The sequence below is a fragment of the Bacidia gigantensis genome (genome assembly GCF_019456465.1).
Source record: "Bacidia gigantensis strain McMullin 20006 chromosome Unknown contig_74, whole genome shotgun sequence".
In the NCBI taxonomy this organism is placed as follows: domain Eukaryota; kingdom Fungi; phylum Ascomycota; class Lecanoromycetes; order Lecanorales; family Ramalinaceae; genus Bacidia; species Bacidia gigantensis.
The window spans coordinates 671072-684083 of NW_025408613.1; the positions used below are offsets into that span (position 1 = coordinate 671072).

The 13012-nt window shown below is 48.5% G+C and overlaps 5 protein-coding genes across 5 annotated transcripts; 3 read left to right on the forward strand and 2 right to left on the reverse strand.

The window, feature by feature from the left end:
• Positions 1 to 276: 276 nt before the first annotated feature.
• KY384_000620 (uncharacterized protein) lies at positions 277 to 1555 on the forward strand (the record flags this gene model as incomplete). Its single annotated transcript, XM_044809156.1, has 5 exons — positions 277 to 296; positions 355 to 449; positions 521 to 708; positions 807 to 1088; positions 1226 to 1555. The coding sequence occupies 5 exons, from the start codon at positions 277 to 279 to the stop codon at positions 1553 to 1555; spliced, it is 915 nt and encodes a 304-aa protein (XP_044665143.1).
• Positions 1556 to 2158: 603 nt separating this feature from the next.
• KY384_000621 (uncharacterized protein) lies at positions 2159 to 2738 on the forward strand (the record flags this gene model as incomplete). Its single annotated transcript, XM_044809157.1, has 2 exons — positions 2159 to 2451; positions 2528 to 2738. 2 exons carry the CDS (start codon positions 2159 to 2161, stop codon positions 2736 to 2738), a joined length of 504 nt encoding a protein of 167 aa, XP_044665144.1.
• Positions 2739 to 3156: 418 nt separating this feature from the next.
• Positions 3157 to 4270, reverse strand: KY384_000622 (uncharacterized protein; the record flags this gene model as incomplete). The annotated part of the gene is made up of 2 exons (XM_044809158.1): positions 3157 to 4158; positions 4205 to 4270. 2 exons carry the CDS (start codon positions 4268 to 4270, stop codon positions 3157 to 3159), a joined length of 1068 nt encoding a protein of 355 aa, XP_044665145.1.
• Positions 4271 to 5317: 1047 nt separating this feature from the next.
• On the forward strand, positions 5318 to 7433 carry KY384_000623 (uncharacterized protein; the record flags this gene model as incomplete). The annotated part of the gene is made up of 5 exons (XM_044809159.1): positions 5318 to 5660; positions 5711 to 5766; positions 5821 to 6246; positions 6464 to 7093; positions 7155 to 7433. 5 exons carry the CDS (start codon positions 5318 to 5320, stop codon positions 7431 to 7433), a joined length of 1734 nt encoding a protein of 577 aa, XP_044665146.1.
• Positions 7434 to 8945: 1512 nt separating this feature from the next.
• KY384_000624 (uncharacterized protein) lies at positions 8946 to 12711 on the reverse strand (the record flags this gene model as incomplete). The annotated part of the gene is made up of 2 exons (XM_044809160.1): positions 8946 to 10595; positions 10642 to 12711. The coding sequence occupies 2 exons, from the start codon at positions 12709 to 12711 to the stop codon at positions 8946 to 8948; spliced, it is 3720 nt and encodes a 1239-aa protein (XP_044665147.1).
• Positions 12712 to 13012: the final 301 nt, after the last annotated feature.

Here is a 13012-nt window from a genome sequence, read left to right on the forward strand (position 1 = left end):
AATCGTCAGATGGCCTCCTGGGGCGTTGTGCTGTCTACAATTCCTTACACCACAGTTACAAGTGACCTTTAAGCGGGGAGCCTCCTCGAAGCACTCGCATGGCTTCACCCCACCCTCAAGAGAGGACATAGCCGAGTTGAGGGAGCGAGTACAGGAATTTACTAGTAGGCAACTGTCTACTACGAGGTCTCGTTTTACTTCGCTGAGTACTGAATAAGAGCGTGAGATATCTGAAGCTTTGGCAGCAAAAACGGACAGTGACAATGAGTTCCCAATATGGATGTGGAGAAAGCTTGGTGAGGCTGGGTAATTCTCATCTACAGGCTTATATGGGCATCGCTCATGATTTTTCAGCTTTTTGGGTATAACTGCGGATGAGGAATATGGCGGGCTTGCCCTTGGCTACGAGGCGCATGCGACTGTTATGGAGGAGCTTAGCAAAGCATCAGGTATGATGCTGACTCGCAACTCAATTTTACCGCCTCTGCTCGCGCTGAGTAGCGTACGCTGACTTAAACAGGCAGTATCGGATTATCGTACGCGGCACATTCACAACTCTGTGTCAATCAACTATCCTTGAATGGGACCGCGCAGCAGAAAGCGCGACTTCTGCCCGGGCTAGTCTCCGGAGAGAAGATTGGTGCTCTGGCGATGTCAGAACACTCTGCTGGAAGCGACGTTGTAAGCATGAAGACGAAAGCTGCCAAGGTTGGTGGAGGATATCTTCTCAATGGGACTAAGATGTGGATCACGAATGTATCACGAAAATGGAAATTTTCGGAAAGATTATCACTGAAAGGTGTCAGGGCCCGGACGCACACCACATCATCGTTTACGCAAAATCGCAGCCAGAACTAGGTTCCAAAGGTATTACGGCTTTCATCGTCCACGCTTCTTCCAAAGGCTTCTCCGTCGCCCGAAAGCTGGACAAACTGGGCATGCGTGGCTCCAACACCGGTGAGCTGATTTTCGAGGATGTCTTTGTACCAGAAGAGGACATCCTTGGCCAAGTGCATGGGGGTGTCAGAGTGCTTATGGAAGGTCTTGACATTGAGCGTTTGGTGTTGAGTGCTGGTCCACTAGGGCATGTCCATCTCTCCAATACTTGGATGACAATATTAATCTTGGATACAGTATCATGTCAGCAGCATTGGATCTTGTACTTCCATATACCCACAACCGCACTCAATTTGCGATGCCGATCGCTCATAATCAACTTGTCCAGGGAAAACTGGCGGATATGTATACCAAGTACCGGGCATCTAGCTCCTATACCTACTCAGTCGCTCAAGCGTTCGATACCGCATATGCTAGCCCTGACAATCGGCCAATCACGCAAGATTGTGCTGGTGCTATACTCTACGCTGCAGAGCGGGCTACGGAGTGTGCACTTGATGCTGTACAGCTCATGGGTGGTATGGGCTATATGAACGAGGTTCCTGCGGGAAGACTTCTTCGGGATGCAAAGTTGTATGAAATCGGTGCAGGTACGAGCGAAGTCAGACGGGTCGTGATCGGCCGAGCGTTCAATAAAGAATATGCAGCAACGAGATGACAAGAACATAACAAGCTCTATGTGCTACTGGGGGTTGATGATGAAAGTTTGATGTTTGATTGTAGAATGGCTTGGTTGTTGGCAGAAAGACCTGATCACTTCTTGGCGGCTACCAAGCCCAAAAGTGAACAGGTTTTTTGAGCTCCTGAGGTGGAATGGGAAACGCTTTTCAAACGGCGGCCGACATTTCAGCAAGCGCCCGGGCTATTTACGACGTAATCATAATTGGATTGGTTCTCAAGCCATCTTCCGCCAGCGATGTAGAAGACCAGAATGCCGTCATCATGTATTGAGTTTTAAATTACCTTAGTTCCAACGGCTTTAATTGGCAATCTTCCTCTCGTTCACATGACGGTCGAGACTCACGATATTCTGAATTTCCTCGCGTAGTCGCATGTGGGGGTTTATTTAGCGTGCCTTTTTTCCCTTTCTCTTGTTCACGATTCCCCATCTTGTATAGAACTTGGCAATTCTCTCCAAATTTAACATATGACCATGAACGCGTAGCTTCCATTCTTGAGCAGGAGTTAATTTAAACTCGCAATCCCATACATTGTCGCCCTTCTCTCCACCAAGTTCTCTTGCGCGCCAACTGGGTCCAGCATGGATCCCAAATTTTTCAAAGCCAAACCTTCTTCAACCGTTAGTGGAAGCAGTATTCCATTCCCTCTCGTCGTCCTCAACCTCACCCTCCGTTTCCTCCAATTCATCTTCGGCATCGCAGTCATTGGCCTCTACGCCACCGACCTCAACAATGCACGCAAGCACGGCATAGGCTCCGACTCAAAATGGGCGTATGCTGTGGCGGTGGGCTCCTTGAGCTCTTTCACCGCGCTGGTTTACGTAGTGCCGAAACTGAAGAGCTACTTCGCGTTTGCGTGGGATTGGATCTTATTGTAAGCACTGCATTTCCCTCCCTCCATACCAATTATTCGACCTGGAGGATCAGCCAGACTAACTCAGCATTGCTAGCATCCTCTGGGCCGCAGTCTTTGGCATCTTCGGTAAGATGTATATTCATGAGCATACAGAGGGAAATGGGGGCATCAAGAGGATGAAGAACGCCGTATGGATTGACCTTGTAAACATGTTACTTTGGCTTGTCACGGCGGTCATGGCAACCGTCGCCTTCTTTTCGTTGAAGGGTGGAAGAAGCCTGCACACCGGGCGTGCAGCTGTCTAGATGAGGGTCCGAATGTTGAAAATTGGCTTCAGGCTGACAGATGCGAAAGGGAACATGGAGACTTTCTAATTGTATTAGCGGTCTGGTTGAACGATGGTTCGTTTTGTCCGTTGTGGCGTCCAGCATTGATGTAAGATACCACTTTGCAAGAAACTATGATAAGGCAAGATGCTATGATCTTTACTGGGGAGGTAAAGATCGCATCTTTTTCCTAAACCTTAGACGAGATATGATTGCATTCATAGGCCTCCGCTGTATTAAGCGGCTTTTGACTTCAGATGAGACCTTGGGCTCGCTAAGCTGACAGTCGCGGCTTTTCATTGGTCCCTTGCAACAGGCATAACACCCCGATGTCAATCGTTGGTTGACTATCAAATTTTTACTGATAAGTAAGCGTTCTGGTGTTTTATCAATGCATTCAGCGGATACTTGGAAAACCAGGGCGCAAATCTTGCTGGTTTTTGCTACGAGTTTGCCTGGTCACCTTCGGCGACACATCAGCCGAAGTAGATGTCTTCCGCCTTCTGGTGGTCGTCGCCTTCTTCGCTGGCGGCTGCTCTTCGTCATATAGGCCTTTCCGTTTGCCTTTCGGTCGTCCCACTTTCTTCTTCGTCTCTGCCGTCTTCGGCTCCTTGCGGGCATTATCTTCTTGCTTCGCATCTTGTTGGCTCTCTAAAGTATCGTCCAACTTCCAAAATGCCTCTTCATCATTTTCAGATTGAGGTGCATCTTCTTCAATATCAAGATCATGCGTGCTCGAGTTTTCATTTGCAGCTTGTCGCAATGGTTTCTTTGCTAGGCTCGAATCTGCACTGTTCACACGAGTTGAGCATTTCTGCTCCGACGCAGTGATGGTTGACGTCTCAGTCAGGATAGTCGGTGGAAGTTCGGCGGTCGGTTCATCAAGCGTTCCGTCAATAGATCCGTCGGCTTCCAATGCATGCACATCCAAAACAAATTTTTCATGAGATGATAACTTGCTTTTGACCTGACTCTGTTTCTGCTTCTTCTTCGTCTTTCTGCCACGGGTCTTCTTGGAATTGGATGGAGCCTGCGTGGCTACATTTGATAGAAGCTCTCTCCAATCTTTCATAAGTGATACTGTTTGTGCCTGGTTTTCTACGAAAACAGGAAGCTCCCTGGATTCCAGCATATCTTTTTTCGACTGCCATAGAACAGGTGAACGGGGAGCTGCTGGATTGTTTGATTCGGTCGGGTCAATCTTTGCCCACTTATTACCACAGTGTTTCTGGGCTACCCCTGTAGTTGTCTTCCTTGCCCGATGAATCTTGTGGGGAAAGTCATGATATTCATCTGCTGAGTCATCCTGTTCGCCGATGTAATCGAGAATGTCGAAATAAGGATCGTAGCCGATCAGAACGGGACTGTGCATTGTTTTTTCGGCCATGTCATCCTGAAACTAGTCACTGCGTTGTTCATGTATTTACACTTGCTGATTGACATACCATTGCACTGAAAGGCTCCTCCTCCCACTCAAAAATGTCATCATAGTAAAATTCATCGTCAGACATATGTACGGTACTAATGACATGGGATCAAGGTGTCAAGTGCAGATTCACTTCGGATCTTACGAGAAGGAGCAACGCTTATGGCATTGGCACGTTTCCCACTGATTCCCTGAGACCGTCAGCTCCTCGAGAAGTAGTTTCACCTACTGACTACCCCAATAGCCCTACGTTCGTCAACAGTGCGGCACCTTCCGCCATGGTACGCCTGAGCGGGGTTAGCGCTAGGGCCAGCCTTGGCGTCATGGTTCCATGAACTTATTAGCCTGGAGATCATCGATGCACGTACCCTTACAACTGATGAATTCCGGTTTTCTGTACGCTCCCAAGCTTGAATTTATCATCGCCGGGTAGCAATGAGTAAGAACATCCGCTTGAATTCTCAGTTTCAAGGTGGAAGGACAGTAAATCCAGGGGACCATGGAGAATATGAAGCCAAATGGTATGGTTTGCTTGAGTACCACCAAACCGCCGAAGCCAAGTACAGCAACTAAAAAACAGGCACTTGACCGTCATAACCACGTGTATTTTCATTATTCCTCACCAAGCCTGCAGTCAACAGCAAAAAGCCTCCGGTGCCTTCTGCTCTACAATTCGCCTACCTATTTTCTAGAGCATCGATCGAGCGTACAACTTGGTATTCGAAAGCATCCCAGCACGGCAAGGCGGACGCTAAAACAAAGCTATGACCCCTGCTTGCCCTTAGTGGCCGAGAGCCAGTCCATGGCCAATCCAATCCCGAGCTAGAACACACGTGCTGGTGTCGCAGTGGGATTACCGTCCATTCCTGCATGCTGCCCATCGGCTCGAGGAAGAAAGGCACGCTCGGCAGTAACGGTATGCCTCTGAACTGCCTATTCGGGCAAACAGCTGCCCGTATGGTGGATGACGGATGACTGCCATGTGAGATCCAGGACATCTGCCATTGGCAGAGCGAATCCAATGGCTTTCTAGCATGAGCCTCGAAGAATTAAGATCCAGTCTGCATAAAGAGGCCTGGATCCTCGAGTTTCTGGACTTCACGTCTTTCGAGGTAGAGCCATCTCTGCAATCATGTTCCTTCTATGCCTGATAACCGTGGCGACTGCTGCTGCTACGGTCTCAGCTTCGTATGCTGGTAATCTCAATTACCGGAGCCCTTCCCATAATCATCCTGGCCTAGGAATATCCATTCACAAAGTCAACAAACGTAACGCGGGCTCCCCTCCTGTTGATCCGAACAATCTGAACTTTACACACGGCGTTGCCTCTGGGGATCCTTATCCAACTTCGGTAATCTTGTGGACACGCTGTGCTCCCGTTAAGGATAATGTAGACAACAACAGTACAGTCTCGGGTTATGTCCCGTTGTTCAACCCAGTGCCTATCTACGGCAATAGCTCGGCCCCCCTTCCAAGTCCCCCATATGCGTGGAATACAAAGTCGGCCTGGACAGCCATTTGTCAGAGATTGTGACGTCTGGGGAAGCATTTACGAGCTCAGATGTAGACTACACCTTGAAGGTAAAGTAGCTGTCAATACACAAGTCTGATTACTCTGTTAAATCGAGGATTTAGGTGGAAGCGACGGGTCTCACCCCTTTCACACGATATTACTACCAATTCAACGTCTGCAATTCCAATGTGATTAGCCCCTTAGGCCGTACTAAAACCACACCTTCAAGCACAGACCAGAAGGCCCAGATAAAACTGGCAGTATATTCTTGCAGCAACTTCCCGTTTGGCTTTTTCAATGCCTATGGCAACCCAGTCCGCAAAGATTCCGTAGACTATGTGATACATCTCGGAGATTACATTTATGAGTACAAAAACGGAGATTACGGCCATGGCGACAGTATCGGACGGATTCCCTTGCCAGACAAGACTATATTCACACTCTACGATTATCGTAAACGTCTCGCCACTTACCGAACGGATTTTGACCTGCTGTCAAGCCACCAGGCATATCCGTGGATTTCCGTTTGGGATGATCACGAGGTGGCGGTAAGTTAAGACAAATGTGCCTTCAACTTCGAGCTCATCTCATCACCATGAATCAAAGCATCTATTCACTTTCCAAGTGATATCTTTGGATATCCTCAGTGTGCCCTGTTCCGCAGAAGTTCCGGGCATATGTGACAATTTCCTTCATTAGACTCACGAAAAACGACTCCCCTTGTTGCTCCTTTCTCGAATACCCGCTGATAATTTTCAAATTTAGGACAATACCTACAGGGATGGATCGTCGGAGCTAAACAACACAGAAGCCTCTTTCGTAGAAGATGGTGGGGTCAGTGTGGATCAGAGGAAACAGAATGCGGTACGCGCATACTGGGAATGGATGCCACTAAGGCAGGTGGCAATGGATGATAATCTTCGGATCTGGAGAAGTTTCTCTTTCGGCTCACTTTTCGACTTGATCATGCTAGATACTCGACAGTATGACCGATCTATCACGGATCTGTACTGGAATACCCATTATGTCCACGACATCTCAAACGATGCTGGACGTTCGATGATGGGTAGTCGTCAGGAGAATTGGTTCTATACCAATCTGATAAACTCAAAGGCAACGTGGCGGGTAATTGGCAGCCAGACTGTCTTTTCCCGACTTAACGAGTCAATAAGCTACGGTAACGAGGATCCGCTGGACTATGATGCGTGGGACGGGTATCAGGCAAATCGAAACCGTACGTACCAGACGCTGTACGAGCACAATATCGGCAACAACATTGTCATTGCTGGAGACTCGCACGCAAATTGGGTGAGCGATCTGATCTGGTTGGATGAGCATCCTTATGACCCTGCCACTGGGAGCGGTAGTATAGGAGTAGAATTTGCTGGGACAGCGGTGAGTTGAAAGTCGAACCACTACTTCGAGTATGTGTTAGGAAATCTTCTGACTCCAACAGGTGTCGAGCCCAAGCCCAGCAGGCCAAAACATCTCTATCGCTAGAGCCAACAACGCCAGCAATTACTTAGTCAAAGAGAATCGCGAGTTGCAATGGTCAGAGCTTTACTACCGGGGCTATTTCGAGTTACGGATCAGCCACCAAGCGGTTAACGCCAAATACTTCGGATTGCCAACGATTGTCAATCGTAATCCGAACGAGATAAGTCTGGCGAATTTCACCGTGCTTAGTGGTGCCAATGCACTGCAGCGAGATTCCTCACCGGGGGTGGTGTGGTAGCCAACGGAGTGCTTCGGTCAGGTAAGACCGTCGCGACCAATTCAACGAACAACACGGACACAGGCGTCTTCTTTCTCTCAAATGAGCCTGTAGAGGATCTCAAGCTCTAGCATAGTGCTAGATAGGCCACTACCACTAAAGAATCAGAGTTGTCATGAATTTGTTCCCCTGGTCACATGCTTATATACTTCATTGTTTCATTTTTAGCCTCATTTTGTTTTTGAATGAACACAATGGGGCAGCATGATTGAGCAGTGCCTACTCCCGTCCAGAAGTCAAAGGGGGTTCAGGGTCATAATGTGCCAGCATCATCAAGCAAATTTGCTGAGTAGGCGGCCAGAAAGCATAGTCCCAAGTCATTGTCATAATCCCAGCACACGCCACCGAATCTTATACGAAAAAGAGGAGCCAAAGACGCTATACTAACATGCCCTGTGTGCCCGAACATCAACCTCTTCAAAATTTTAGACCTCAAACATGCAGGGTTGCTCTGAAGTCAAGGCATCAGCAGGGCAAACTGATATTTATTATATCAGGTGCTTGTAATTACGAGGAAATCTGTCTCATAAAAGACATCCTTTTTGCCATTCAACTGGCGGCACCTCTCAGTGAGCCATTCGCAAAGCCATTTACAATTGATGCAAGTTGCGCAGGTTAGTCGAATCCCCAAGCTCCAGACTCAGGTAGTAAAGGACTATCAAATTCACGGGAGGAGTGCAGTGCCAGCAATGCATGTGGCTTTGCACATCAATGATGCTTTTAAACAAGAAAAGCTAGCCTCGTGCTAGGTCAATGAGCTGCAGTACGCCTTGCAAATATAATTACAACCAATCAATGACCACCTACAGAACAATGACAAGGGGCGTTGCCACGATTCCATGGCCTCAGTTCTTGCATCAAATTGACTTTGAGATGCTTACGACTTCGTGAACAGTAGCAACAGATGTCAACGTGACCTGAAATGGTGTCTCTTCGCTCCAGGCACTAGTGCTACATTACGAGGGAGGACTGGAGGCCTGCTGGCGGCGTTGGACAAAATCCTGCGGAAAGCGCGGCAGGCAAGTTGAGATGATCGTATGAAAGCACACAGTGGCGGACTTCAAGCTCAGCACTGGAGCCTTTTCAGGCTGCTGCTCACACCCTACGGCCGGTCAGGTGTTTGGGCTGAAGTCACCTGTCACAAACTCTCGGCGTTGTGCTGCCACCACGTCGCTCACTCTACCAACAGCGTTGTGTCCCTGGTGATCAACATTGGACGCTAGAAAACCAGCATTTTCTTCTCAATAGCCTGTGTGAATGCGTACAGAGTGCTGCGGAGGCTTCAGACCTGAAAGTTTCGGAGGTTCCATTAGCAGGTTGGAATGTTGGGGTAACAATAGAAGGGTGGGCGCAAAGTCAAATTATTAATATACTTGCTACCCAACGCTATATCACGATAGCCCTACGCCAGATATTATTACTGTGGAGACTTATCGTTATATTCGCTTGAATAGCATTACTATTAGTTCACGATCAGACGCCACCAGGAAACTCATGGATGTACTCAGGATTCGATCGATAACTCTTGAATTGCTTCAACAGGCTCTCGTAAGGCACGAAGCGGCTCTCTTGCTGAATATTCGTGGGCAATGGATTCTGCTTATAGTCTGTGACTTCTTTTGAAAGGTTGTTGTCCTCGTTTGCGTCTTTCTCGTGGGCGCCAGGGGAGCTATTTAATGGACTTTGTGCATGGCTTGCTAATGACTGCGGCTCTGTGAAAGCGATGTCTGAGGCATTTGGAGGTTCCGGTGGCTCATAGTCGGCATCAGAGTCCTCGTCGACATTAGGAGGACTTGGCTCGTTTGCCGAACTGGGTTGTCGCTCTGTTTGCGCCGATCCATCTCCCATCATTTGGCGAGAGGGTGATATACTTGTGGCATTCGCATTCGACATGGACTTCCCTTCTTCGTTTGAATCAGAGCCGTCTACGCGATTAGTGCCTGCTTCGCCATTTGTAGTGTATGAGTTTGGGTCGAGATCGATGGCCATGAAATCATTTGGAGGCTCATAGGCCATTTCGTCTTCCATGTCCTCGACCTCTTCTGTCGGGTCAAACTGTCGCTTAGAGTCAGATACATCATTCGTGAACTCGCTTGTTCGACTTTCGTTGTCAGCCGAGTCAAACCACCTTCCGCCTTCAGAATCTTTCGATGACTGTTGGTGCGCGGCATTCTGGGCTGATTCGAGACCCATTTCAAACCAATTGGTATCTGCTTCGTCGTTATGACTCTGACTTGCGCCATCCGTGATCTCACCCTCATCAATGTCACTACGTGAAATATCCATCACGTCCTCATCTTGCTTATCGTGATGCTGAAAGTTGCTCTGTGAGGCTCGGTCGAACCCAGAATCTCCCGAGACACGGGGATGCCCAATATTTAATTGCCCAGCTTCACCATTTAAAGCCACGCCTTCCTCGGTATCCGAATTTTGCAGTATTTTGTCTGAAATTTGGAATTCTTGATCATCTCCTGGCATCGGTAATTCCTTGTCAATTATTTGTCCTTCTACTGCAGAAGGTGCGCGACGTGATTCTATGCCTTCAAATGACATCTCGGGCTCATCAGTGATCTGCATAGCATCGGCGACTTGCGAGAGGCGTTTGAGTTCTTCCAAGAGAAGCCTTCTTCCTTCGACTCCTCTCTGAATTTCAGCTTCCAATTCCGACTCTTGTTTCTTTAGTGATCGTAGCTTCAGCCTGACTTTCTCAATTTCCTCATTTAGTATCGGAAGACCTGACTCAATCTCTGCCCGGCGAGACACTTTGCGAGCTTCTAAGTCCAATTGTCCGTTTGGGAATTGATCGAGCTCTTTCGGCGTAGGGCGGTATGCAACTCCAGTGGGGACTTGCGAATTTTGCGAATGGCCCAGCTCTTGACCGAGAATCATTTCACTGGGTCCCATCTCCTCTTCCAGTAATGGAGCGATAGACCCTGAGATGGATCGTACTTGTTTGAATCCACATTCTACCTCAGATATCGCTCGGGATATTGGCGCTTGAGTGGACACCGGACTTCGTCGTTGGTGCTCTTCATTAGGATCGTTTTGACGAGGCGCAGTATCACTTTGAAGTTGGTTCTCCTTTAACACAAGTTTTTTTGTCGTGATCAAGCGAGAGATATCCTGAAAATCTTAAGAAATTTCAGAAGCAAAGCGAGGGAGCACTTACTGATGAGTCTTGTGCGGTGGAGCTTGGGCTACTAGGACGGGATACTATCTGCTTAGCCTTTCTTGCCCTGATGTTCGCTTCCAGTTCAGCAATTTTACGGTTCATCGACTCTATCTCCATCTCCTTGGATTTCAATCCTTTTGTATCCTGATTCTTGTGTGCTGGCAAGGCAAGAGGTAAAGCCTGGGTGTGGATTGACGAAGGCTCTTTTTCTGGCGACAAGGTGCCTGTGAAAGGCAAGGGTTCTCCAATCTGATCGACGTCCTGAACACTAGTATCTGTGCGCTCAACGTCTGGGACATCAAGGTATTGATGTGATTGATCGCTCTCATCATCACTAATGTCAATAATCACTCCGCCGTCATCGCGTGGCTGTGATCTCGCTGGCCCAGACAGAGGGGACTCCAAGAAATCGGAAGCTTTTTGCCGCTTTTGTGGAGGCTCAACGGAACGCTGCAGACTATGTGGACCCTGCGTGTATTGCATGCCCACGCTTTCCATCTCTTCCACGGGAACCGAAAGAGCTTGCAAATCTGGAGCTGGAGTAGTAGCGGCGGGCGCAATTTCATTTTTATCGCTATTTACACCATTCAGGGGTAGCTCGGTGTAGGAATTTTGTGCTGCTGAGAAAAGACCTGGAATATTGAATGCTGGACTTTGTGCGACTGGCGAGAAGTATGACAATCTACGCGCTGACGTTTGCCCAACATGCTGCACAATAGGAGTATTAGGGCTCGCTGCCACACTATCGAAATCTTTCTGTATAGACTTGTCAGGCGGCAAAGGTAGCTGGACAAGAGCTTTGCTGCTGTTTGGTCCCTCTGAATGGTCCTTTGCTGCTGCTTTGTGTTTAAGTGCTTCAAGTCGTTTCCGTGCTAGCTCTGTCTGGGCTTTCCGTCGAGCTTCAAGGTCGGAGAAGCCTTCCGTAATTGGTTTCTGTGGTACATTGTCACTCTCCCCTTCGGCGCCAATTTGGAAAGTAGACAATCCGGCTTGCCCAAATACCTTTGCTTGAGGCACTTCTTGAGTGTCTCCAGTTTTTGTAGCCTGGATGCCGGAGTTGGTTGAGCTTGAAAATCCCTTCGAGCTTTTGGCGGCAAGTTTTTGGGCGATGAGTGCTTTGCGATCCATGGGAGTACTCCGATTTGCTCCCTGGTTGGGGTTAGACGCTTGCGTGTTCTGACTTTCCACGGAGTTGAACGGGGTCTGTGCGGTGGAGAGATTTGCAAGAACGCCCTCAGTAGCTCTCGGTATTGATGTGGACAATTCAGGACGTGAACGAGAAGATTGGCTGTCAGCTCCTTCGAAGGCAGCTGGCTTTTGGATATCTGAATCTACCTGAGAAGCATTTGAAATTGGAAGCCCGAGCTCTTCGAAGAACATGCGAAGTGCTCCTGGATTTGTAACTTCTCCTAACATGTCCTGGAGATCGAGTCCCCAAGTATATAGCTCTTGGACCAGTCTTCCAACGATCACACGGCTTTCTATCAGCGATTGACGACGACCCGTCTCACCATCGTCAGGATGGGACGTTCGTGAAATGTAGCCATTTATAATTCCGCTTTCTGGCTGGTGCTCTTCTTCACTCACTTCTCCGCTACTCACCTGTCCATCCTCTAGGTCAGAAGATCCCTTTGACGGTGGCATGGACTTTTTATTTGCGCCCAAATCTCGTAGGGTCGCCGAAGCGCCGAGCGCTGCACTTGGAAGCGTAGGCTGAAATGAGCTCATGGTTGGCTGCGCAACAGATTTTTGGGTCCATGAAGCTTGAGGTCCGGCGAGTGTGGAAGAGAGAGGTAACATAGTGGGATTTTGAGGGTTGTAGGCGAGTGAATCGTCAGAGACCATGTAAGCCGGCTGACTTAGCTGGCCTGACTGTTTGTGTAGAAGAAGATCTTGCGCATCAGTGCGGTCCATTTCAAGGCTTGAGCCTCGAAAAGGAAGATCTTCGGATGGAGGCACCTGGGTTTGCAAGAAGACTCTGGAATTGTGTTGTTGATATGCAAAGTTTGGCGCCTCAACGTTTGAGTAATCACCTGTTGGAAAATCCAAGGTTGGTTGATCATACATAGCGCGATAATGAGTCATGCTCTCGCAGCTCGACACCCAGACCCAACGCAAAGGTAGAAGAGCTGGGAGCGCCGACTTGTGTCCAAGAGAGCGCAGTATGTGGTGGAAGATGCAGGAGAACTGCAGCACATGGCACGCATTGCATAAGACGCGAACACGTCAATAGGTACAGAAGTCGGCAGACGATCAACTTGTCAGAAAGCTACAAGATTTCTGTGCTGAAAAGTGGATAGAGAAAAGCATGAGAGTCGAGAATTGATACCAGATATAGGAAAGGAGGATACATGGAGCCAACCGTATT